At 45.2% G+C, this 26,239-nt stretch overlaps 1 protein-coding gene across 3 annotated transcripts in view; it reads right to left on the bottom strand.

The window, feature by feature from the left end:
- sfxn2 (sideroflexin 2) overlaps positions 1–26,239 on the bottom strand; it is a 133,142-nt gene that overhangs the window by 85,165 nt on the left and 21,738 nt on the right. For 2 of the 3 annotated variants that reach the window (XM_073026916.1, XM_073026917.1), the window contains exons 3-5: positions 19,848–20,018; positions 8,394–8,492; positions 3,482–3,557 (exon numbers count right to left, since the gene is read on the bottom strand). In XM_073026916.1, the coding sequence (XP_072883017.1) occupies positions 3,482–3,557; positions 8,394–8,492; positions 19,848–20,018 (346 nt within the window). The remainder of the gene's footprint in view (positions 1–3,481; positions 3,558–8,393; positions 8,493–19,847; positions 20,019–26,239) is intronic. The other variant, XM_073026918.1, reaches the window with a different exon arrangement.

The following is a 26,239-nucleotide window of genomic DNA, read 5'->3' as shown; positions in this document are numbered from 1 at the left end:
TGATATGTTCCCGAGAAAGGCACACAGTTTGCACACTGGACCAATGGGTCGAATTACTGCACTTGTACAAGAACTCCTTACTGCATCATGGAAGGGATTCAGCTAATATCTATCCCTTTTGATGTAAAGGAAAAAGACTGTTGGGGTAATTATCTGGCCTCTTGGGTTTTGGCATTCTGTGTTAGGGGAGGGGGGCAGGAGGGTCTATTCCAGCCAAACTCAACCCGCAGTATGGCATCAGCCTTAAGGAATTTAAGCCTTACAGCCCGGGTGGAGTGAGTACATTGAGGGCCGGTGTTTCTTTGTGAATTATTTGTTTAATTGGAAGGTCTTGACCCTTAAAGTGATTTTCCCACCTGACAGGGAACACTGGTGTAGGTGGTACGATGAGCTCAGGTACAAGTCAGTGGGGATGGCGAGTGTGAAGATGAACAGTAACCTGGGATGACTGTCTCTATGCCAAATGGTGTTGTGAAGGTGGGCACCCCGGACACTGACTGGAAAAGCAGTTCCTAGGCCTACCCGTGACTCCGCGCAGGCTGGTGCAGCTGATATGTGGTGCCGTGCATGTACCACCCCAGTCCCTGGATTAGCACCTTGCCCATGCTGGTCGGCTTAGTGAGAGGGCTATTGCAGAGGAAGGAAGGCTTTGAATGACAGCCGTTCCCAGCATGGTACAGCCAGAGTTTCCCGGGAACTGATTTTGATGGCCTTAGATTACCTGCTCACAAGGAAAGGTGGCAAATGCTGTTATTGGTCAAGAATGCTGCACCTACATTCCTGATGAGTCGGGGGGGGGGGGGGCATCACTCAACTAGCTGACCACATCTGAGAGTTGGTCGGCTCATTGGCCATTACACTCCAGACAACACACACAAAATGCTGGTGGAACACAGCAGGTCAGGCAGCATCTATAGGGAGAAGCACTGTCGACGAAACACCGAAAACGTCGACAGTGCTTCTCCCTATAGATGCTGCCTGGCCTGCTGTGTTCCACCAGCATTTTGTGTGTGTTGTTGTTTGAATTTCCAGCATCTGCAGATTTCCTGGTGATTACACTCCAGAGGCGGTTTGTGGCCGTTTAGCCACAGGGAGGCTGGTGGACCACTGCAGAACACGGTGGGGTGGGGGGTGACTATTTGATTTACAGTACTGGGTATTGTGTTCTGTGTTCTACATGTAGCTTAGCAGGGAGTGTGCAAGGATCATACTAGCCTGAGGGTTGAATTGTCACGTTGTCGCGACTTTCGAGAGGTGGAGTGAAGTGTGAGGGTGTGGCTTTTTTGCTGGTCGAAAGCTGCTTCTGCTGTGATTGGCGCATCTGAAATCTGTAGCAGCTCTTCCCATTGGTTGCCTTGTATGCCACAGGTCTGGTGTCTGGTATCAAACACCCCAGACATAAAGAACAGCACAGGTGGGAGCTTTCCTCTCTCTCCTTTGTCTCTAATTCCTGCTTCATAGAACCATCTGGAAGGTTTGCTCCGTGCACACTTTTTAACTAAGTATCTGTTGAATGTTTAGTTCTATAGTTTGTGTAAGTTGGATGTTTGGTCGAATTTTTTTGTACTGTTTTTACATAAATGCTTAACATGCTTGCTCGTAGTCAGTGTCTTCTGTCTCACACACCAAACCCATGAACCTGCTTCCACGAAACACCTTATCCAGGGTTTCCATGCTAATTTTACCTGCACAGTTGGAACTGCAGTTTGAGCTTTGAAGTCAAGACAAGAATCAGGCGAGGCTGTGTGATGTCAGTGATAATATTTAACCTGGTGATTGACTGGGTTTTGAGGCAAACAATGAAAGATAAGCAGAGAGGCATTAGTGGACTGTTCTCTACTTTAGAAGAGCTTGACTTTGTGGATGACTTTGCATTACTAACACATACTGTATATACCAGCACATGCAAGAGGAAGCCCAGAGCCTGTGTACCTTTGGTGGACAGTCAGCCAGAGAAAGGCCGAGACCATGACCCTCAATGCAGAGTCTCCTCCTCCTCCTCCTCCTCCTCTCAGGGCACATGGCATCGACTTACCCACACCGGCAGATTCATCTACCTGGGCAGGATGGTGAGACCAAGGATGATATCCAAGGCAGACTCAGCAAAGCTAGAAATGATCAATGAGCAACATATGGGGATCAACCAAGTGCGGCGACCACACCAAGGTGAAATTGTACCAGAGCTGTGTTCCGTCCACACTCTTACAAGGGTCAGAATGATTTTGCCAAGCTGTTGTCATTCCACACCGCCAGAAGATCCTCCGTATATTCTAGCCTCGAAAGATCTCCATCCACACCCTACTCCTTCAGTGTCACCAAGAGGACACGGCCACCATCATCATGAGGAAATGCAGGAGACAGATTGGGCACGTGATGAGACGAGAGGCCAACTCCATCATTAAGACAGCCCTTCATTGGACCCCTGAGGGGACGGTTTAAAAACAGGAGACAAAAACAACTGGGCACCAAACTGTAGAGGCAGAAATGTGGACCGTTAACCTAATCTGGGGAACAATAGAAAAAATGACCAAGGACAGACAGAGATGGAGAACCTTCATTGCTGCCCTAAACATCAGCAGTGTTATGGACAGTAACTAGTATTTCAACAGCAGGTTGATCTATTGTTGTTGTGAAAGATTAGTGATGGTTAAAGGTATAAACGTCAAATATAAAGGTCCACGCCACAGATCAGGCACAATCTCATTCATGGGCTGAGGTAGAAGTCCCGTAACCTCTATTCAATGTTTCCTGATGTTCTTGGTGTTTTTTGGGTTGGGGGCTTGATGTTATTGTCACTGATTTTTTTGCGAGGGAAGTGTTGGGGTTTGATGTTCTAGCCGCTGTTTTCTATGTCAGCGATCTGTTAGTGAGGGAGGGGTGAGGGGGGGGGTTTGGGGTTTGCGAGTTTTGTTTCTTTTTCCTTTTCATGTGGTGATGGATTTAATGTCTTTTCTTTCAACGATCCCTGTGGTTTTCTGTACTTCATGGCTAACTGGAGAAGATGAGCATCAGAGTTGTATTGTATAAGCGTACTTAGACAGTACAATGAACCTCTGAAATGACCATAAGACATAGCAGCAGATTTAGGCCATTCAGCCCATCGAGTCTGCTCCACTGTTCCATCATGGCTGATTTATTTTCCATTTCAATCCCACTCTCCTGCTTTCTCCCCATAACTTTTGACACCCTTATTAATTAAGAACATCAACTTTAAATGTACCCAATGACTTTTCCTCCACAGCTGCCTGTGGCAATGAATTCCACAGATTCACAACCCTCTGGCTAAAAATTCCTCCTCATCTCTATTCTAAAAAGCACACAGCTAGAAAACAAAATCAAAGTCCGCAGCTACGAATCAGTCTGCGGTGCACCTGAATCATTTGTGGTCCTGCACTGTCAGTGGGGAAAGGCAAAATGGAAAACGACGACTCTTTGAGACTACAGAAGGCAAACCTCCACCGAGAGCAGCTCATCGCCGTACCTTTGTGTAGAGGTTTAGTCCAACTGCAGTTGCCAGCGCAGTGCTCGTTGCCGTCAAGTACGCCACTCCTATTTGTCTGAACAATGAAGAGGAAAGAACATTTGTTCAGTAATGAACCTCACTTTGGTACAAACGACATACATCTCAAACAGAAAAGATCAGCGGATGCTGGAAATCCAGAGAAACATACAGTCGGCCCTCCTTAACCACGAATTCCGCATCCGTGAATTCAACCAACCACGAATCGCGAAAGCACAGAAGTGCTCTTCCAGCACTTGTTGTCCGAGCATGTACAGACTTTTTTCTTGTCATTATTCCCTAAACAATGCAGTATAACAACCATTTTACATAGCATTTACATTGTATTAGGTATTATAAGTAATCTAGAGATGATTTAAAGTATACGGGAGGATGTGCATGGGTTATCGTGGATCAAGATCGAAAAAAATTGCAAGTTCTCTTACTAAGTAAGTCGGAACAGGTACATCCGGTATTATTTAGCATCAGTTAGTTAAACGTTTGTCTTAGTATATAGTATATATTTTACCTTTCTATGCATATAAAACACTTAAGAACATATGTTTCAGCACCGGGCTCGGGAACGAAATTTCCTGAGTTCGGTCAAGTGACAGACCGCTCCTGAGTGTGCTCTCCACCGTGCTGGGTTGATGTGGAGGATCAAAAACCCAACAATTAAACCACTGCATTGCTTAGTAATAATTGTAGCTTTCATCGGGGCAGGGCCTTTCTCACTTTATCCTTTAAAATTGTTCCGATTGTTAACCGACATAGCCTAATGCTTTTCCAATCACCGATAGTGTTTCACCTCTTTCCGATCACTTTATTATTTCCATTTTATTTTCAATCGTGATCGTGATTATTTTCGTGAACAGAAACACTGCGGATTAAGAGCTCTGCCGCTGGGTCCTAATGTCCAGCGCACTGAGACAGGTTAAATAAGGTCTGGGGTTCCGCTGGGTCCTAAGGTCCACTGCATTAAGCCAGGTTGAATAAGGGACTTGAGCATCAGTGAATTTTGGTATCCGTGAGGGGTCCCGGAAACAATCCCTCGCGGATAAGGAGGGCCAACTGTACTCAAAATGTTGGAGAAACATTTCATTTTCCAGGACTATAACCAGCTCTGGGTACAAAATGCTGGAGCAACTTAATGCAGGTCAGGCAGTATCTATGGAGAGGAATAAGCAGTCAACGTTTCCAGCCAAGGTCCTTCATCAGGACTGGAAAGGAAGGTGGCAGAAGCCAGAATAAGGAAGTGGAGAGAAGGGAAGGAGTACAAGCTAGCGTGTGATAGGTGAGACCAGCTGAGGGTAAAGGTGGGTGTGTGGGAGGGGAGGGGAGGAAGTTAGATACTGGGAGGGGATAGTTGGAAAAGATAAAGGGCTGACAAGGGAATCTGATAGAAGTGGACAATGGACCATGGAAGCAAGGGAGGGAAGAGGGACATCACAAGGATGTGATGGACAAGCGAGGGGTAAGAGGGGAACAGAAAAGGACAGAAGGCAAAGGGGGAAGAAATTACTGGAAGTTAAGAGAAATAAATGTTCGTGCCATTAGGTTTGAAGCTACCCAAAAAGAACACGAGGTATTGCTCCTCCAACCTGAATGTAGCCTCATCGTGGGTAGGTGAGACCATGGACTGATGTGTCAGATTGGGAATGGGAAGTCAAACTGATATGGGTGGCTATTTTTTTGGAAATGAATGCCATGGATGGAAGTCCCAAGTAAGTAAAGAATTGGAATGTTGCACAAACCAGGTGTAGGGAAAGACTTCCTCCAAAGATTTCACAGTGGTCACAAAATCCTTTTATAAGGTTAACTCCTATCACACAGCGGCAAGGTGGTTAAAGGGTGGAGAGTAATGCGACAGATTGAGATCTGGACTCTGGTCTGTCTCAGATTGGTTTTACCAGCTTGGGGAACAAACTCATCACAGCACTCCTTTCCCAACAGAAAGAAGCCAAAATGATCCAGCATTCTCTTCCCTGGCTTCTATCCGATCACCTGAACAGATGCTGCTGCTAACACAAGCCACAGGAGTGGACCTATTGTGATTCCGCCTTACCAGGCCCATCTACTGTCCCAGCTCGTTCTACACAAGCTTGTAATGTTCACTTTCCAATTCCCTCCAAAATTTGCATCCTCGTCCCTTCCAACAACCCAAAACAGTAAAACTAAGGCTTACTGGAGTCGAGAGCTGAATTTGCCTCACTACTACTCTCCCTCACTGCCACTATGTGGCTGCTATTTAACAGCATAAAGTCTGCGGCACTCGATCCAAGACAAAGTAATCTTTGATGAGTCACCCTGTGACCTTTTCATGCCGCTTAATGGTGTCAGGAGATCTTTAAGATCTTCATTTAATGCTCTGAGAAGTGAGACAGGTCTGAGGCAACCTGTGCTGGGTTGTTGATCTGTCTGTGTTTGTGAGAGGATGGGAAGGGGGCTTGTTTTTCTGTTGTTCCTGTTCCTTGTGTTATTCTGTGAACACGCTGGCTATGGTATGTTGGCACAAGAATGTGTGACGACACTTGTTGACTCCCCCCCAGCTCATGTCCGTATGCCTAGACTGTTGACACAAATGATACATTTCACTGTACGTTTCGATATACAAGTGATAAATAAATCGGAATCGGAATCTACAGGATTCAGTGACCAGAATGAAATATGTTGAGGAAGTTTTTCCTTTATCCGACTTGCGCAACATAATTGTTCTTTAATTGTCTCATAGCACGTACCAAATAACCACGCTTTTTCTGGCAAGCGATCATCGCAAGTAATAGTCTGTAGCTTTCCTTTGGATTTGGAGGTAATCCAATATGGCAGAACTGAGGCAAGGTGATGTGGCGGGCCCATCGCCAGGAGGGTAAAAGTTTGGGCACGGGCCAAATCAAAACCACGGGGTCCTGGGCCCAGAGTGTATCGACGTGACTGAATGTGATGTGCAGATGGAGATTTACAGGCTGAATCGAGGCAGTGAAGTCTGGCGTACCTATGCAGCAGAATCCATTGTTCTTACGGAGATTTAAGTGCCGGGCCAGACTGAAAAGGTTAGGGTTTCGAGGCTCAATGCAAGTTACGGGTCGGTTCAAATCACTGCTAGAAGCAGCAGAACCCATTGTTTGGATGGAAAGTTAAGTGCCAGGCCGGATTGAAAAGGTCTGGGTTTTGGGACTGAGCGGAGGTATGGGCCGGTTTGGATCGCTGCTCCGTGACATTTACTCAGCTCTGTGCTGAACTATGGACTCTCTTTATGGACTTTAGTTGAGAAATACTATTTGCTTGCAGTTGCTGTTTGCATGATCTTTGTTTTTTTTTATTACACATTGGTCTTTTTTATGGGTTTTTCTATTTTATTTTTGTTATGGGCATAATGTGTTTTTTATTCTCTGTACATTGGGTGTTAGACAGTCTAACGCAATATATAGTTTGATTTTGGGTTTCTTTGTTTCGTGACTGCCTGTTAGGAGACAAAGCTCGAGGTTGTATAATGTATACATACTTTGAACTTTGAGCATGTCACTGCTAAACTTCCTCCCTCTTCTCGTTCCTTTTAATTCTTCCGACAGTTGTATTAGTCGATAAGACCATGAAACACAGGAGCAGAATTAGCTCATTTGGCCCATCGAGTCCGCTCTGCCATTCGATCACGGCTGATTTATTTTCCCTCTCAACTCGTTCTCCTGCCTTCTCCCTGTAACCTTTGACACCCTTACTAATCAAGAACCTATCAAACTGTGCTTTCAACATACCCAGTGATTTGGCCTCTATAGTCATCTGTGGCAATGAATTACACCCACTGGTTAAAGAAATTCCTCCTCTTCTCTGTTCTAAAGGGACAACTGAGGTTGTGCCCTCTGGCCCTAGACTCCCTCATTATAGGAAACATCTTCTTCACATCCACTCTTAACTCCAGCGAGTTCAGGCCCAGAGTCATCAAAAGCTCCTCATACATTGTTCTTGTGAACTTCCTCTGCACCTCTCCAGTTCCAGCACATCCCTTCTCAGATACGGGGCCCAAAACTGCTCACGATACTCCAAGTGCGGTCTGACCAACTGACATATGACTCCGGCGTTCCTGCAGTTGGTCATGTTCCTTCCACAGTTTCCAGCACTTCCACTCTGAGCGTGGATACTATTTTGGAGAGGAGGGAGAGGTGGCTTGCGGAGGAGAAGTGCATTATATTTCCCGTGCGATGCATTCCTTGCCAAAGCTCCCGTTCACTGTGCAGCCTCAATATGAAGAGCGGGTGACCAGTCAAGGATCCTGGCATCTGGGGCCACCCAGAACAGAAAAGGGAAGAAGACGGTGGAAAACTCTTAATTTAACAAAGACAGCTGCTGCACTGAAAAAGCCAAACAGAGCTGCCAAGTCCAATAACAGCTACACAAAATGCCCTACTTTCAACGAATAAGATCAGTTAACTTGCTGCCGGCATTGGTAGCTCGTTGCCTATGGATGAGGAGCAAGACACAGCAATTAGAACTAAGGCCAACACACACAAGTTGTTGGAAGAACTCAGCGGGTCAGGTAGCATCAATGAAGAAGAATGAGCAGTCACCGTTTCAGGCCAAGACCCTTCATCAGGACTGGAAATGAATGTGCGTAACGGAACGACCACCCATTCAGGTGTATTTATACAGCTCAGTCTAACAGAGACCAGACCCTGGCTGAGTGCTCGTTTAGTTAAGCCCATCCATTTTTAGTTCGGATGAAGGGTCTCAGCCTGAAACATCGACTGTTCATTCCCCTCTATAGATGCTGCCTGACTTGCTGAGTCCTGCCAGCGTTTTGTGAGAGTTGCTCAAGATTTCCAGCATCTGCAGAATCTCGTGTTTAGAATCAGTACCAAGGACTTAACTCTGTGCTTGACAGGAAAGGAAAAGCACTTACTTTGCGCTTATTGGCGACGCAGCATTCCTGTTGGTGTAGTTGACCAGGGCATTGAACGACTGATTGACCCATTGCCAGAATACCACTGCTGGAACCGTTCTGAAAGGAAGCAGAACGACGTACCAGTGGTGAAATGAGCTTCAAAGTCAGAGTAAATTGATTATCAAAGTAATTACACAATAAACTGGCCGTAAAATGTATGCGAGTGGTATAATCTGCGGGGAGTTGTAGTGAAATGAACAGGGAATAATTGGCATTATTATAAACGGGTATTTGATTGTTGACTTGGACTAATCAGAGACTTGCTGATCTTTGAAGGGTATGTTTGTTGCTTTTGTTGGAGGACAAATAGCCAGACTTCAGAAGATGATACCATGGAAATTTAAACTTCGTTGTCCAAAGGCAAATTCGTGCCCTTTGAGAAATCTCAGTAGTGAGGCTGAGAGGAGAGCCTATCATATCAGATATCCTTGCAATGGTTGGAAAAATTAATGAAGGGGATTTCAGTGGAGTTCTGAGCGTGTACAACTGCTGTCTAATACGTTCCTCCCAAATTTCAATTCCACTTCTATTATCTCTTATTCCTTGATTTATTTTATAACAGGGAGGTGAGAAAAAGTCTTTTATATTTGTACACACATTAAGAACATGAACACACTGACCAAATAGCACAATGGATCAAGATTTGATTCTAATTTTCAAGAATAAATGGAATTCAGAGGAAAAAGTCTGAAACACTATGGGGAAGAAATGGAAAGCTCTTTCAAAGGGCCTAATGGGATAGTTTGCATCTTGCTATGCAGTACAACTTCATGATTCAGTTGTGTGGGCCTAGAGATTTAGAAAGAGCTATTGACGTATTAGCCCAAAATCTTTCTGTGTGGAAGACCGAAGGTAGAGGCCCGAAAGAGTCACAATGGCCCGGGTCACTGGGGTCAGAGGTCGATTGTGAGTCTGGAAGTCAAGGCACAAACATCAAACCCGTGATCAGTGAGTCACACGGTGAAGGGTGAAGTTGAAGGTCTGATGACTGCGAGTCTGCAGCCAAGGACTGGAGGCCCGGAGGTGGCCTGTCCTGAGGTTGGAAGTGTAGGTGTGTGTTTGTGTGTGTGTCTGGTTTTGCTGCTGTTGTCACTGCTTGTGTTGTTCTGCTGAACATTGTGGACAGCTATGTTGGCACTGAAATGGCTGGAGACATTTGCAGCTGCCCACATTATAGACCTGTGTGTGTTGGTTGTTCATGTAAACGGCACCTTTCACTGTATGTTTCAATGTACATATGATAAATAAATCTGAATCTGATCCGATCAGACTGTGTTACGTAACATGCATTTAAAGTTCATACTTGACCTCCAAGACACCAACGTACAAACTTAAATTGTCTACAAAGAAAAAATACTCACAAATCTCTGCCTCAGTCTCTGTGCCTTTAATATTTATTCTCCCATTCCTTCTTGCACTTGACTTAACTTTTAATAGTCACTTATGGCAAAGTGCCGTGTGCACTAATAACCTTCTGTGCAAAAATAAAATCCTTTGCATCTTCACAGTTTGTGTATTAACAGTAAAATTATATTCCAAAGTTAATGACTGCAAATTATCTTCCTTTATCTCCCCTTAAATTTGCTCAGAACAGTTGTGTTGGAACTTGTTTAATGATTTTTGCTCCAATGATTACAGACTTGAGTTTATTGATGTGTGTAGATACTACCAGGTTAGGTCATGCTGCTATAACCCAGCAGTAATCCATGAGAATTCCAAGGGCATAAAACTGAGTGTTTAATTGACCGAAAGGGTTTTCTTAAAATTAGAGGGTGAAGATGTCATTTAAGCAAGAGGAGGTTCGCAGCCCAAGACACTGCAACTGCTCCAAGAGAGAAATCTACAAGTGGCTTCTGTTTAGTAATCACAAGCTTTGCATCATCATCAGCTCTGAGGCAGTCACAGAACAAAAACAGGTCCTTTACCTGTCTAGTCCACGCCAAACAGTTATTCTGCCTAGTCCCATCAACCCATACCCCTCCCATCCAGGTTCTTATCCAAACTTCTCTTAAATCTTACAATCAAACTCAAAGTTCTAAGTAAATTTATTATTAAAGTACATACATCTCACCACATACAACTCTGAGATTCTTTCTCTATAGAACAGTAACCATAAACAGGATTAACGGAATTCACAACCACCACTTGTGCTGGCAGCTCATTCCACACTCTCACCGCCCTCTGAGTGAAGTAGTTTTACCTCAGGTACCCCTTAAATAGTCCTGATGAAGAGTTTCAACCCAAAACCTTGACTGTTTACTCTTTTCCATAGATGCTGCCTGGCCTGCATTTTGTGTGTTTTGCTTTGGATTTTCTTGCATGTGCCCCTTAAATATTTCACCTGTTACCCTTAACCTATGACCTCAGGTTCTAATCTTACCCAACCTCAGTGGAACAAGCAAGTTTGCATTTACCATACCAATATCCATTTTTTTTGTATCCCTCTATCAAATTTCCCCTCATTCTCCTACACTCCAGGAAAAAAGGCCTAGTCTATACAATATTTGGCTGTAATTCAGGTCCTCAAGTCCCAGTAACATCCTGTGTGTCCCTGGCTTTATTCCACAGCAGATTATCTGCCATTCCAGACAAAAGCACGCGCTTTTTTTAAAAATCAGGCCCTTTTGAGCAACTCACTCACTCACTCACCTACCCACCAGGACCAGGTCAGGCAGCATCAACAGATTTGGCGTTTTGGGCCGAAACCCTTCATCAAGACTGGAAAGGAAGGCTTGTTCCTGATGAAGGGTCTCCGCTCGAAACGTCGACTCCTTATTGCTTTCCATAGGTGTTGCCTGACCTGCTGAGTTCTTCCAACATTTTGTGTGCGTTGTTCTGGATTTCTGGAATCTCGTGTTCAGACTCAAGTTATCATAAGACCATAAGATATATGAGCAGAAGAAGGCCATTCAACCCATCGAGTCTACTCCGCCATTCAATCATGGGCTGATCCAATTCTTCCAGTCATCCCCACTCCCTTGCCTTCTCCCCATACCCTTTGACGTCCTGGCTAATCAAGAACCTATCTATCTCTGCCTTAGATACACCCAATGACTTGGCCTCCACAACCACTTGTAGCAACAAGTTCCACTGACTTACCACATTCTAACTTAAGTAATTTCTCTGCATCTCAGTTTCAAAAGGATGCCCTTCAATCCTGAAGTCGTGCCCTCATTTACCATGGAAATAACTTTGCCATATCTAATCTGATAGATAGATAGATAGATACTTTATTCATCCCCATGGGGAAATTCAACTTTTTTCCAATGTCCCATACACTTGTTGTAGCAAAACTAATTACATACAATACTTAACTCAGTAAAAAAAATATGATATGCATCTAAATCACTATCTCAAAAAGCATTAATAATAGCTTTTAAAAAGTTCTTAAGTCCTGGCGGTTGAATTGTAAAGCCTAATGGCATTAGGGAGTATTGACCTCTTCATCCTGTCTGAGGAGCATTGCATCGATAGTAACCTGTCGCTGAAACTGCTTCTCTGTCTCTGGATGGTGCTATGTAGAGGATGTTCAGAGTTTTCCATAATTGACCGTAGCCTACTCAGCGCCCTTCGCTCAGCTACCGATGTTAAACTCTCCAGTACTTTGCCCACGACAGAGCCCGCCTTCCTTACCAGCTTATTAAGACGTGAGGCGTCCCTCTTCTTAATGCTTCCTCCCCAACACGCCACTACAAAGAAGAGGGCGCTCTCCACAACTGACCTATAGAACATCTTCAGCATCTCACTACAGACATTGAATGACACCAACCTTCTAAGGAAGTACAGTCGACTCTGTGCCTTCCTGCACAAGGCATCTGTGTTGGCAGTCCAGTCTAGCTTCTCGTCTAACTGTACTCCCAGATACTTGTAGGTCTTAACCTGCTCCACACATTCTCCATTAATGATCACTGGCTCCATATGAGGCCTAGATCTCCTAAAGTCCACCACCATCTCCTTGGTCTTGGTGATATTGATCTGTTCACACCTTTTAACATTTGGAATGTTTTTATGAGATCCCTCCTATTCTCCTAAACTCCAGGGAATACAGTCCAAGAGCTGTCAGACATTCCTCATACAGTAACCCTTTCATTCCTGGAATCATTCTTGTGAATCTTCTTTGAACCCTCTCCAATATCAGTACATCCTTCCTAAAATAAGGAGCCCAAAACTACACACAATACTTCAAGTGTGGGCTCACAGGTGCCTTATAGAGCCTCAACATCACATCCCTGCTCTTATATTCTATACCTTTAGAAATGAATGCCAACATTGCATTCGCCTTCTTCACAACCAATTCAACCTGGAGGTTAACCTTTAGGGTATCCTGCACGAGGACTCCCAAGTCCCTCTACATCTCTGGATTTTGAATTCTCTCCCAATATAAATAATAGTCTGCCCGTTTATTTCTTCCACCAAAGTGCATGACCATTGTTACGAATGTGACGCAACTCTGAGGGGCCGAAGGGTACAAAGTCGCCCACCTCCTTTTTGAGAATCGCAAGATCGCTATTAATTCGGGTCTGAGACCCAGGAAATGAGAGAGAGACGTCCAGAATACACAAGGTTTGGAATGTGTCCTGACCTCAGCGAAACGGAACCACTGATAACGGCCATTGTCTCTTGGAGAAGGAATTGTGTATTGAGTACTGTACTATTCATTGAAACCCCTCTGGGGACAACCAGAGTAGGCTGGTTGAGGGATTGCATCATCCCAACCTGATTGACATCTGAGACCCCGTGAGTAAGGATAAAAGAGGGTCTGGGGAACAACCCCTTTACACGCACCAGGAGAAACGCTAGAGATCCCGTGACAGCGTTTAATAGCGACAGCCGGTGGGGGCTCGTGTGCGTCCTCCCTTGCCTGGGTTGGCGGGCTCACCACGGAAGAACGGTTTAGCTAAAGGAGAGACCACGAGTGAAAGGCCACGACAACAAGACTCCTGACGGATCGAAAATCATAAAAGGAAAGTCGGCAAGTTTTTCTCCAAATCTCTCTCTCTCTCTCTCCAACCAATGGCTGCAGCCTGCATGAACTGAGTGAACTTTATGTTTCCATCGGACAATACATTATCCCTAGACAACGATAGAGCTTATTTCTTATTGATTATTATTATACCCGCACTTTTAGATTTAGTATTGACGATGTATATTATCTGTATATTTGCATTGATATTATTTTTGTGTATTTTTATTAATAAATACTGTTAAAAATAGTATCATCAGACTTCAACGGACGTCTCTATCTTTGCCGGTAAGTGACCCAGTTACGGGGTTCGTAACAACGTGGGGCCTCGTCTAGAGATTTGATACCAAATTGGAGGGCCAGTGAATCGGGCTTTTAAGTCCAAACGTGGGTCTGGTTGCGCGAGTAACCAGACGGGAAACCAGCAAAGATGGACGTAGACGAATTCATAGAAAACCCGACTCTGGAGGCGCTAGAGGCTGCCACAAAGTTGGACTTGATAAATATTGCAAAAGGACTAAACCTCGCAGAGGTGAGGTTGTCAATGAAAAAGTGGGAGGTGCGGAGGGCCATAACTCAGTATTATATTGTGAAGAATGTGTTTTCGGCTGAGGTATTGGAAAATATCCCTGAAAAGGCACCAGCTAGTGGGACGGCTCAGTTAGAGTTGGAGAAATTAAGGTTGGAACATGAAATTCAGTTAAAACAGCTGGAAGCAGCTGAAAAAGAGAGGGAGAGAGCTGAGAAAGAAAAGGAAAGAGCCGAGAAAGAGAGGGAGGCAGAGAAACAGAGGCAACATGACTTGGACATGGAGAAGTTAAGGCAAGAGCAAAGAGTTCAAGGGTCAGACCGAGAGGAGCGGTTTAATGTTAGTCGGGAGTTGAGGTTAGTACCTCTGTTCGAGGAGACGGATGTTGATAGTTATTTCTTGCATTTTGAAAAGGTGGCAGTGAGTCAGAAGTGGCCCAAAGATCAGTGGGTGGCGTTGTTACAAAGTGTGTTAAAAGGGAAGGCACAACGGGCATATGCGGCATTGTCCATGGAGGAGGAAGAGTCTGAGAATTATGAGAAAGTAAAGGAGGCCATTCTTCGGACCTACGAATTGGTACCTGAAGCATATAGACAAAAGTTCCGAAATTTAAAGAAAGGGTGGAATCAGACGTATGCAGAGTTTGCCTATGAGAAGGGTGTGCTCTTGGATCGCTGGTGTGCAGCAGAAATGGTGGAAGAGGATTTTTGGCATCTCAGGGAGTTAATTCTGATTGAGGAATTTAAAGGTTGTGTTTCGGATGATATCCGGATGTATTTGAACGAGAAGCTGAATAAGTCCATCTCCGAATTTGCTAGGTTCGCAGATGAATATGCCCTAACCCACAAGACAAAGTTTTCCTCGAATAAAAGTTACCAGAAAGACCGTGGGAATGGTAGAGAAAGTCCGCCGGCTGAGGCAGAGATTCAGCCGGGAGCTAGTGGTAAAACTAAGGAGGAGGAAAGGCAAGATGGCAGGAGAGGTCCTGGCTTGACCTGTTTTAATTGTGGAAAGGTGGGTCATATTGCAGCTAAATGCCTTGCTCCGAGGAAGGAGGTAGGAAAAGGGAGAGCAGCAGTCCCTACAGGATGTATTGTGGTGATCAGTAAATCGACGAGAAAGCCCCAGGTAGACAGAATACGAGAGGGGTCTGAGAAATTTATTTCGGAAGGAACCGTGTCTGTGAAAGAGGGAGACACACCAGTTCCAGTGCGGATCTGGAGAGACACTGGAGCTGAGCTGTCATTGATCCGCAGTACGGTACTAGATTTTGGTCTCGAGACTGGAGAGGTGGCTTTGAGAGGCATAGGAAAAGGGACAGAAGCTGTGCCTTTGCATAGGATCATTATAAATTGTGAGCTGGTATCTGGACCAGTTGAAATAGGGGTGCGATCAGAATTCCCGAGAACTGACGTAGACATCCTTCTGGGTAATGATTTAGCTGGTGGTGACATTTGGTCGGCCATGGAGCTGACGAGCCAGCCTGTAAGTGTTGAGGACCCGCCCCTAGATTCCAAGATCTATCCCACATGCACGACCACTCGCAGCATGTCGAGAAAGGCAGCTGAGAAAGAGGCCAGTATCGATTTGGCTGAGACGTTTTTACCGACCCTGTATCAAGAGGGGTTAGAGGGTGGTAAAACGGAGAATAGGAAAGTGAAAAAGAGTAAAACAGAGGAGGTAGATCTGCCCTTAGTCAGGAGGAGATTTATAGAGGCACGGAGTAAAAATGAGAAACAGATAAGGCTGTTTAGAAGGACCAGAGTTGGACATGGATGATCTGTCTGGTTTGACAGAACTGTTTGAAGAAGTTGAAAATTCTAAAGGTGTTCCCGATAATGAAATGAGGGCAGTCCTAGATGAAAAGGATGCCATTACCTTGAAGAAGTCTGCTGGGTTGGCAGATGAGGTTGTTTCAGCCCGCGGGGTTGAGTTTACTCCGGAAGGGAGTTGCCCAGAGAGAACTTAGAATTTGAAAAGGGGACGGGTATTGAAAGCCTGGAAGAGGCAGATGTCCCGTTTGAGTGTGTCCAAGATGTGGATGCACGAGGTACTGAACCTAGTAATGGAACTCAGAAAAAGTCTGAGGTATTTGATTCAGTTGAAAAGGAATGCAGTCCTTGTGGGTCAGATGGACTTGGGTCAGTGAAGAAAGGGTTAACCTTGGTACTAGTGGGAAGTGAGAATTCCCAGTTGTTTGTGTTCGAAAGTGTGTTAAAAGTTAGTGAGGAGACAAAAGCTGGTGATCTGAATCTTATTATTGAAGGAAAAGGGAAAAGTGTAGTTCCTAAATTGAATGAAGAAAATTTAAAGTCTGGATTGGTGTCAGAAGCAGTAACCAGGCTGAAGGGACAATGGCTTGTTAACACGGTGCCTGCGAATCAATTACAGGTTGATTTGGAATGTAAAGGTGCCCCACACGCTATTGTTATTCAAGAGTGTGCTGTGAAGAGGCAGAATTTGAAATGCTGTTTGGACAAAGAGGGATCGCTTGCAGATCTTAGATTGAAAACTAATAAAATGAAGGGTCCTAAAGATAAAACTAATGACTTGCTTAAAAATGAAGAATTGTGTGGAGATTCAGCCAATGGACTACGTTTGGAAAACATTGTTGATAAAATAACTCCTATGAAAGGAGCATGCAAAAGCCTATTCCACACTGGTGCGCAAGTTAACCACGTGGGAGTTAACTGGAAAAGGGGCGAGGGTTGGCGGGATGCCACTTTAAATAACAGGATCCGGTTTTAAGGGATTTCGACAAAGCATGTGAATAATAACGACAACCCACATGGAAGATTGACTGTTAAGTTTGGAAGTAAAATAAAGATTAGTATTTGCATGAACTTTTGTAATATACACGTAAGCTAAGATCACAACTCTTTAGTTTTTGTTTGCTGAAGAAAAGGAATAAAAATAGGTGGTTATTAAATTGGAGTCTGATGCTACAAGAATTTATTAAGGTACAAGATGTTAAGATATTAAAGGAAGTGACAATGTAATCGCTAACTGTTTAGATGCTGAATTGAATGTATAACTGTATTACTCTGTAGTGAAAAAAAACTCTTTTGTTTGTGTTAGATTCTGAAATCCTGTAAGACTCTGTATTAATTAATTTTTACCTGTGGTAAAAATCTTAGAAGGAAGGGGGTGTTACGAATGTGACGCAACTCTGAGGGGCCAAAGGGTACAAAGTAGCCCCCTCCTTTTTGAGAATCGCAAGATCGCTATTAATTCGGGTCTGAGACCCAGGAAATGAGAGAGAGACGTCCAGAATACACAAGGTTTGGAATGTGTCCTGACCTTAGTGAAATGGAACCACTGATAACAGCCATTGTCTCTCGGAGACGGAATTGTGTATTGAGTACTGTACTATTCATTGAAAACCCTCAGGGGAAAACCAGAGTGGTCTGGTTGAGGGATTGCATCATCCCAACCTGATTGACATCTGAGACCCCATGAGGAAAGGATAAAAGAGGGTCTGGGGAACACCCCTTTAGACGCACCAGGAGAAACGCTAGAGATCCCGTGACAGCGTTTAATAGCGACAGCTGGTGGGGGCTTGTGTGCGTCCTCCCTTGCCAGGGTGGCGGGCTCACCACGGAAGAACGGTTTAGCTAAAGGAGAGGCCACAAGTGAACGGCTACACCAATGAGACTCCGACGGATCGAAATCATAAAAGGAAAGCCGGCAAGTTTTTCTCCAAAACTCTCTCTCTCTCCAACCATTGCAACTCAGCGGTCCCCAAAGGCTGCAGCCTGCATGAACTGAGTGACTTTATATTTCCATCGGACAATACATTTATCCCCTAGACAACGATAGAGCTTATTTCTTATTGACTATTATTATACCCGCACTTTTAGATTTAGTATTGACGATGTATATTATCTGTATATTTGCACTGATATTATTTTTGTGTATTTTTACTAATAAATACTGTTAAAAATAGTATCATCAGACTTCAACGGTCCTCTCTATCTTTGCTGGTAAGTGACCCAGTTACGGGGTTCGTCACAACATGGACTGTATTACATTTGCCACTTCTTTGCCCATTCCCCTAAACTATCTAAGTCTCTTTGCAGGTTCTTTCTTTCCTCAGCACTACCCACTCCTCCACCTATCTTCGTATCATCGGCAAATTTAGCCACAAATCCATTAATACCATAGTCCAAATCATTGACATACATCATAAAAATCAGTGGTCCCAATATCGACCCCTGTGGAACTCCACTGGTAACTGGCAGCCGGTCAGAATAGGATCCCTTTATTCCCACTCTCCGTTTTCTGCCAACCACCCAATGCTCCACACAGGCTAGTAACTTCCCTGTAATACCATGGGCTCTTATCTTGCTAAGCAGCCTCATGTGCGGCACCTTGTCACCTTGTACTTGGTCTGAAAAACCAAGTACACCATGTCTACGGCATCTCCTTTGTCGACCCTGCTTGTAATTTCCTCAAAGAATTGCAGTAGGTTAGTCAGGCAGGACTTTCCTTTCAGGAAACCATGCTGGCTTTGGCCTGTCTTGTCATGTGCCTCCAGGTTCTCCATAATCTCATCCCTAACAATCGACTCCAACAACTTCCCAACCACTGATGTCAAGCAAACAGATCTATAGTTTCCTTTCTGCTGCCTCCCACCCTTCATAAGTAGCTGAGTAACATTTGTAATTTTCCAGACATGCCAGAATCTATCGATTCTAGAAAGATCACCGTTAATGCCTCCGCAATCTCTCCAGTTACTTCCTTCAGAACCCGAGGGTGCATTCCATCAGGTCCAGGAGATTTATCCACCCTCAGACCATTAAGCTTCCTGAGCACCTTCTCAGTCATAATTCTCACTGCACAAACTTCACTTGCATGACACTCTTGAATGTCTGGTATTCTGCAGATGTCTTCCACTGTGAAGACTGATACAAAATATGCATTCAGTTCCTCTGCCATCTCTGCATCTCTCAGTACAATATCTTCAGAGTAATTTTGTATTGGTCTTATGTCTACCCTCAACTCTCTTTTACCCTTTATATAATTAAAAAAAGCATTTAGTATCTTCTTTGATATTAGTCGCCAGCTTCCTCTCATAGTTCAAATACTCTTGCAATCTTATTGATATCTTTTCTGTAGACAGGTGACCAGAACTGTAGACAACAATCCAAATTTAGCCTCACCCAAGTCTTAGACAACTTCAACATATCATCCTAATTCATATACTCAAAACCTGGATCTATGAAAGCCAATGTCTCAAAAGCTCTCTTTTCGACAGTCTTCCCAGATCTCCTTCCCTTGAGGTTAGTGGTTAACATTTTACCATTAAAAAAATGTATGTAGTCCGAGAGGGCACAAGCTGGCATCTGAAACACTGACCAGTCTGCTGGAGGGGGTTCAGCAGCTCATGTCATGCACTGATTTGTAGGTGTGATACCTGTGACCAGGTGGGTTTCATCCAGGTGTTCCAGTTTCCTCTCACATTCCAAAGACGTCTTTCAATAGGTTGAATAGTCACCTGGATGTAATTGGGCGGCATGAGCTCCTGTTACTGTCTTCTCTTCCTCTCTCACACTCCCACTCTCTCCTTCTCAACTCACCCTCTCCCTCGCTCTCTTCCTCCCAACTTAACCTCTCTCTCCCTCTCTCCTTACCCCACTCCTTCCCCAACTCCACTCCCTCCCCTCTTCCCCTCTCTCTCACCCTCACCCTTCTCTACCTCTCCATCGTTCTCGTTCCCTTTCTCCGAAGATGCAGAAGGAGCATTTAGGCTGTCGTTGGAAAACCTCACGAGCCTTCCTCGAGAGGACTGCGTTACCTGTGGGTCACACAGTGACTGCACATCCGCCAGCACTGAACCCGTACGCCAGGAGTGAGGGCAAGTTACGTTTGACCTTCCCCTGGGATTGCCGTAAAGGGAAGTGAATCTGAGCGCCACTACCTGTAAAACTGCAGCATGAAGCCAGTTATCGCCATCCCGCCAGGGACCTGAAATGACATCCGCCCGATCAAATTCATCCTCTCTCCACTGTCCGGGTGGAATGCAGAGTCGTAGAGTTTCTTTGCGTACAGGAGCTGCTCCTCGGTCGTTCCTGGAGGCAGAGTACCAGCTCTGGAAAGTAAAATAAGGAGCCATGTACATCATCAAATTCTCTTTCTGTCTCTCTTCAGCCGAGCAAAAACGTAAGTACAGGTTTCCCCCGCTATCCGAAGGTAGAGCGTTCCTATGAAACCGTTTGTAAGCTGGAATGTCGTAAAGCGAAGAAGCAATTACCAGTAATTTATATGGGAAAAATATTTGAGCATTCCCAGACCCAAAAAATAACCTATCAAATCATACCAAATAACACATAAAACCTAAAATAACACGAACATATAGTAAAAGCAGGAATGATATGATAAATATACAGCCTATATAAAGTAGAAATATTGTATGTACAATGTCGTTTCACTTATCAGAATCGGGAAAACAGCCAGCCAAAATCAACTTGGGAAGAAAACAAAATAGGCACATACACGCATGTGCATGTACACACCTACGCCAGTGCACGCATGTGCACACAACTGCCCGCACAAGGCTTCACGGTCATGGTAGTCACTCTCGGGGTGTAAACACGTATAAAGCGGGTGTCTTTTTTTCATAAAAGTGAAAATCCTCTTTGGTTAGCGAAAACAGGTACTAATGTAGGTCTTTCGTAACAGCGAGCTGTGGTAAAGCGAACGCTCGAAAAACGGGGGGGCCACCAGTAGTTCACAGATTGAAACTTCCAGTCAAATTTATTGTAATATGTGCAGGTACAATGTGCATCCTCTCCACTCACTCAACATCAGCAACTCTACAGTTAACACTGTTTCAACGATCAGGCTCCTGGGTTTCATTATTTCCCAGGATCCTCTGTGGGAGAAACATATCTCCTTCAGTAACAAAAAGGCTTGGCAGAGGATGTGTTTCTTGCAGTAATTGGTAAAATTCTGTCTTCTCTAGAATATCCTGGTGCAATTCTTCGCTACTATCATAAAAACATCCTCATGTCAGCCATTTCTGTTTGGTTGCTGCAGCATCTTCTCACAGTATACAACAGTCATAGCAACGAGTCAGGGTAGCAGAAATGGTCATTGGCTGCAAAGTACAAAGTCTAAAGTACATCTATTATCAAAGTACGTATAAATTATACAACCTTGAGATTTGGCTGCTTACTGGCAGCCACAAAACAAGAAACCTGAACAAACCCTTTAAAAAAGGGTTCTATTATTTTATCCTATCTATGGAAGGGTAAGCGTTCTAGACTTAATAAAGTTTATCTTAAAAAAAAAGATCAAATACCCAATGTGGGGGGGGCCGAGGGAGAGAGAGAGGGTGAGAGAGAGAGGGGAAAATAGAGAGGGGGGAAGAGAGAGAGGGAAGAGAGAGAGGGAAGAGAGAGAGAGGGGGAAGAGAGAGAGAGGGGGAAGAGAGAGAGAGGGGAAGAGAGAGAGAGGGGAAGAGAGAGGGGGGGAAGAGAGAGAGAGGGGGAAGAGAGAGAGGGGGGAAGAGAGAGAGGGGGGAAGAGAGAGAGGGGGGAAGAGAGAGAGGGGGGAAGAGAGAGAGGGGGGAAGAGAGAGGGGGGAGAGAGAGGGGGGAGAGAGAGGGGGGGAGAGAGGGGGGAAGAGAGAGGGGGAAGAGAGAGAGGGGGAAGAGAGAGAGGGGAAGAGAGGGGGGAAGAGAGAGAGGGGAAAATAGAGAGAGGGGGAAGAGAGAGAGGGGGAAGAGAGAGAGGGGGGGAGAGAGGGGGGAAGAGAGAGAGGGGGGAAGAGAGAGAGGGGGGAAGAGAGGGGGGAAGAGAGAGAGGGGGGAAGAGAGAGGGGGGGAAGAGAGAGGGGGGGAGAGAGAGGGGGGGAGAGAGAGGGGGGAAGAGAGAGGGGGGGGAAGAGAGAGGGGGAAGAGAGAGAGGGGGAAGAGAGAGAGGGGGAAGAGAGAGAGGGGGGAAGAGAGGGGGGGAGAGAGGGGGGAAGAGAGGGGGGGAAGAGAGAGAGGGGGGAAGAGAGAGAGGGGGAAGAGAGAGAGGGGGAAGAGAGAGAGGGGGAAGAGAGAGAGGGGGAAGAGAGGGGGGGGGGAGAGAGAGGGGGGAAGAGAGGGGGGAAGAGAGGGGGGGAAGAGAGGGGGGGAAGAGAGGGGGAAGAGAGGGGGGGAAGAGAGGGGGGGAGAAGAGAGAGAGAGGGGAAGAGAGAGAGGGGGAAGAGAGAGAGGGAGAGAGAGAGGGGAAGAGAGAGAGAGAGAGAGAGAACGAACATGAATCGACACATACAAACACGCTGGATGAACTCAGCAGGTTGGGCAGCATCCGTTGAAATGAGCAGTCCACATTTTGGGCTGAGACCCTTCGTCAGCCTAACCTCAGTGGTTGTGAAAGTGTTGGAGTCTATTATTAAGGAGGAGGTTTCGGGGTACTTGGAGACTAATGATATAATAAGTCAAAGTCAGCAAAGTAAAGGGAAATCTTGCCTGACCAAATCTGTTAGAGTTCTTCGAGGGGGGTAACAAGCAGAGTGGACAAATGAGAGGCAGTGGATGTCATTTACTTGGATTTTCACAAGACATTTGGTAAAGTGCCACATGAGGCTGCTAATCAAGATAAAATCCCATGGCATCACAGGAAAAAGGCCATTTTTGTTGGTTGTCCATTGTGTCGGATGATGACAGGAAACCTCTGTGAGAGAGAGGAAAAGCCATTGTACTGGGGCAGTTCTACTCTCTTGAGCTCAGAAGTTCACGCCCAGTGATACAAACAAGCGTCACAAACCACGGTCTTCCTTGGCTGCAGTGGATAACCATGAGGTCTTCTGTGCCCTTCGCTCTCCACAAAGAACCGCCTTCCTGGCCGTCAGATCTCTTGCCCAGTCCACCGGAGCTGGCTTCACATGCAAGGGCAGGGATGTCTCCGTCTCACTGGGTATGAGGCCGCTGGCTGCCCCTGCCTGTCAAAGCGGTATACCGGGGTGTGGCCGCTGTCACATGCAAACAGCTACTTGGAGCCATCAGGCCTCATACCCGGGTGAAATAGGGACGTGCCTGTCCCAGCATGGGAAGTCAGCCACGGTAAACAAGGGAACCCGAGTTAGTGACAAATACTCGTACCACTGGATCTGGATGTTTGAGGTCAAGAGAGTGGAACTGTCCCAATGCAATGGTTTTTCCTCTTTAAAAACTCTCTAACACAGATTTCTTGTCTTTGTTGGACAACCGCTATTTATAAGAAGCCAGTTTGCGGACTTTCGACGTTCAAGACCCTGTCAAGGCCGTCCTTGAGGTAACTGTATAGTTTTCATCACTGAAATGATGTGACATTATCAAAGAGTTGGCATGGAGACAATGGGCCAAATGGCCTCCTTCTGTGCTGCAATCATTCAATGCTTCCAAGTACTGGGGGGAAAGCACAAGAACGTTGACCTTGAAATGAGAAGCATATGAGATGGTAAAGTTTACAGAAAAGTTAATTCTGGAACACAATTTCTCATTAATCTTTGACAATGGTGTAAAGAACTGAAGTGTGGGCAAGTGTTCGGAAACTCTTCATCCGAAGCAAAATGAACATAGGAAATGAAACTTCTAGATTAGGAAGCAGAAGCACAAATTGATTTTCAAGAAAGAATTATTTAGCAGACAGTTGAATGCTGAGAAGGGATATAGTGTTATCACTGAATGGATAAGCCACTACAAGTCAATATTCCCCCTCATTCATAATTATTTTGTGAGTTTGAAAATAAGCCTTGAATGTTTTCACTACCACATAAGAACAGGGCCATTTGAAACACTGCAATAAGAGTAGAGTGCTTATCGAGGAGTGCTGTAATTTGGTGCAGTTTTGCTCACTCACCTACAGGAAGGATATCAATATGATTGAAAGAGTACAGAGAAAATTTACAAGGATGTTGCCTGGACTCGAGGACCTGATGTATGTGAGGTGAGGGCCTCAGTCGGTCAGGGTCAACCATAGATGTTGCGTCCTACTGTCTAGATACGCAAGCCTGGGCAGTACGACATGGAGAGCAAGCTTTTGCCCGTGAAGCAAGCTCCCCCTCTCCACGCATCTGATGAACCCAAAGGAACGGCAGAGACCGATGCAGTTTGGTACCAGCAGTGCTGCAGGAGTTGCCAGTCAACATTGGACTCAACGTAGGACTGCCTGAGGGACTTCAGCTTCGGATCTTTCCTTCGGAGTTTACTCCCAAAGCCTCCCCCATGAGTGGGCATAGCTGCAAGGCAGCAGAGGTTTGAGATCAGAGTTTTCCTTCTCCTAGATGAGCTGCTAATGAGTCCCATCTGCCGGAAGCAACTGGTTTTAAGGTGCCAATAACCTGCCTTTGCCTCTTCTCCTGTCAGTAGAAGTGGTTCTGCTGGGCTTGGTAGCTAAGCCACACGTGAAGGGCAGGAGCTGGTCTTGGTTGTCAGAGGCTATTTGAGGCACACGCCATTGCGAGCATTTAATAGGTATTGGGAGCTTATCCCCATCACCACACCCAGCTATAACAACTTTAAGGAACCAGAGGGACAGGGAATGGTTGAATAGATTAGGACTTTATTCCCTGGAGTGTAGGATAATGAGGAGAGATTTCATAGAGATATATAAAATTATGGGTATAATTTTACACTCTGGTTACTGCAAGCAGGTTTTTCTCCCAGGCTGAGGTTGGGTGACACCAGAACTAAAGGATATGGATTAAAGGTAAAAGGCCAATGCTTAAGGGGAGCATGAGGGGAAACTTTTTCACTTGGAGGGTGGTGTGAGAGTGTGGAACGAGCTGCTAGTGGAAGTGGGCTTGATTTCAGCATTTAAGAGAAATTTGGACAAGTACATGGATGGGAGGGGTATGGAGAGCTGTCAATTAAACTAGATGGGCAGAAGGGCCTGTTTCTGTGCTGTAGTGCTCTGTGACTTTATAACCTTGGTTTAGGAGTTATTTCTCTTGGTGTTTCTATGCTGGTCATCTCTCCATCATTAGATTATTTACTGAGCTAGTCGTAGTTTATGCTGAAGCATACGTGAATCAAAGCTATTAAAACAGTGAACAATATGCTGGTTGCCAAGTTGGATTTGAGTAATGACAAATCCTTTTCCCCCCAATTAAATACTACAACTTGCAGTTAAAACACTGTAAGAGACACGTTAATGAGTTTTCCCCAATGGCGAGCCAGCCAGTTAACAGCACCAACCTAAAATTTCTGGTACCTAGGTTACCAGACTTAAAATTCAAATTCAAGAATTCAAGGACACCTTCAAAGGGCGATGCCTCAAAAAGATGCCATCCAACATTAATAACCCCATTACCCAGGACTTACTCTCACTGCTACCATCAGAGAGGAGCTACAGGAGCCTGAAGACACACACTCAACATTTTAGGAATGGCTTCTTTCCCTCTGCCATCAGGTTTCCCAACAGTCCATGGACCCGTGAACACTTCTTGTTGTTGTCCACTCATTAAGTCGAGTCTGACTCTTCGTGACCTCATGGGCTCCTGCACACCAAGCCTTCTTGCTGGAAACTGCCTCTCTAAGATCCCCAAGGTCATACGCATTGTCTGAGTAATATTATCTATCCCTCGTAGCCTCTGTCATCCTCTCCTTCTTCTACCTTCTCTTTTACCTAACATGAGTCTTCTCCAAGGAACCCTGTCTTCTCATGGTGGCCAAAATAATTGAACTTTTGTCTCATAATCCAGCCTCCTTGTGAGCAGTCTGGTTGTATTTCTTCAAGTATGGACTTGTTGGACCTTCTTGCTGGCCAACTTAAACACTACTCCAACATGAACACTACTTCACTGTTTTTGATCCTGTTTTGAACTAGTTATTTAGCTTAATGTATATTTTTTACTTATTGTAATTTATAGTATATGTTATGTATTACTGCTGCCACAAAACAACGAATTTCAAGACATATGTCAGTGACAATAAACCTGATTCTGAAAATGTATTGAGTGAATAGTCTAACATCAATAAATATATCCAACTGAAATTCAGCTGGAAGGTCAGTAACACAAAGTAAAGGGTAAAAGGGAAAGGACTGAAAGCAAAGTGAGAATTTGTTTGAGCAGCAAACTGGTATTATCTCGAGTGCATTATCTGAAATGGCACAGTTATGTGGGGAGTGGTGGAGGGGGAGAGAGAGAGGGAAGGGGGAAGAGAGAGGGAGGGGGGAAGAGAGAGGGGGGAGAGAGAGAGAGGGGAGAGAGAGGGGGGGAGAGGGGAGAGGGGGGAAGGAGGGGGGAGAGGGGGGAGGGGGGAGAGGGGGAGAGAGGGTGAGAGAGAGGGGGGAAGAGAGAGAGGGGGGAGAGAGAGAGGGGGGAGAGAGAGAGGGG

This window comes from Hemitrygon akajei, chromosome 23, assembly GCF_048418815.1.
Source record: "Hemitrygon akajei chromosome 23, sHemAka1.3, whole genome shotgun sequence".
Lineage (NCBI taxonomy): Eukaryota > Metazoa > Chordata > Chondrichthyes > Myliobatiformes > Dasyatidae > Hemitrygon > Hemitrygon akajei.
This window is presented reverse-complemented; position numbering and strand designations above follow the sequence as displayed.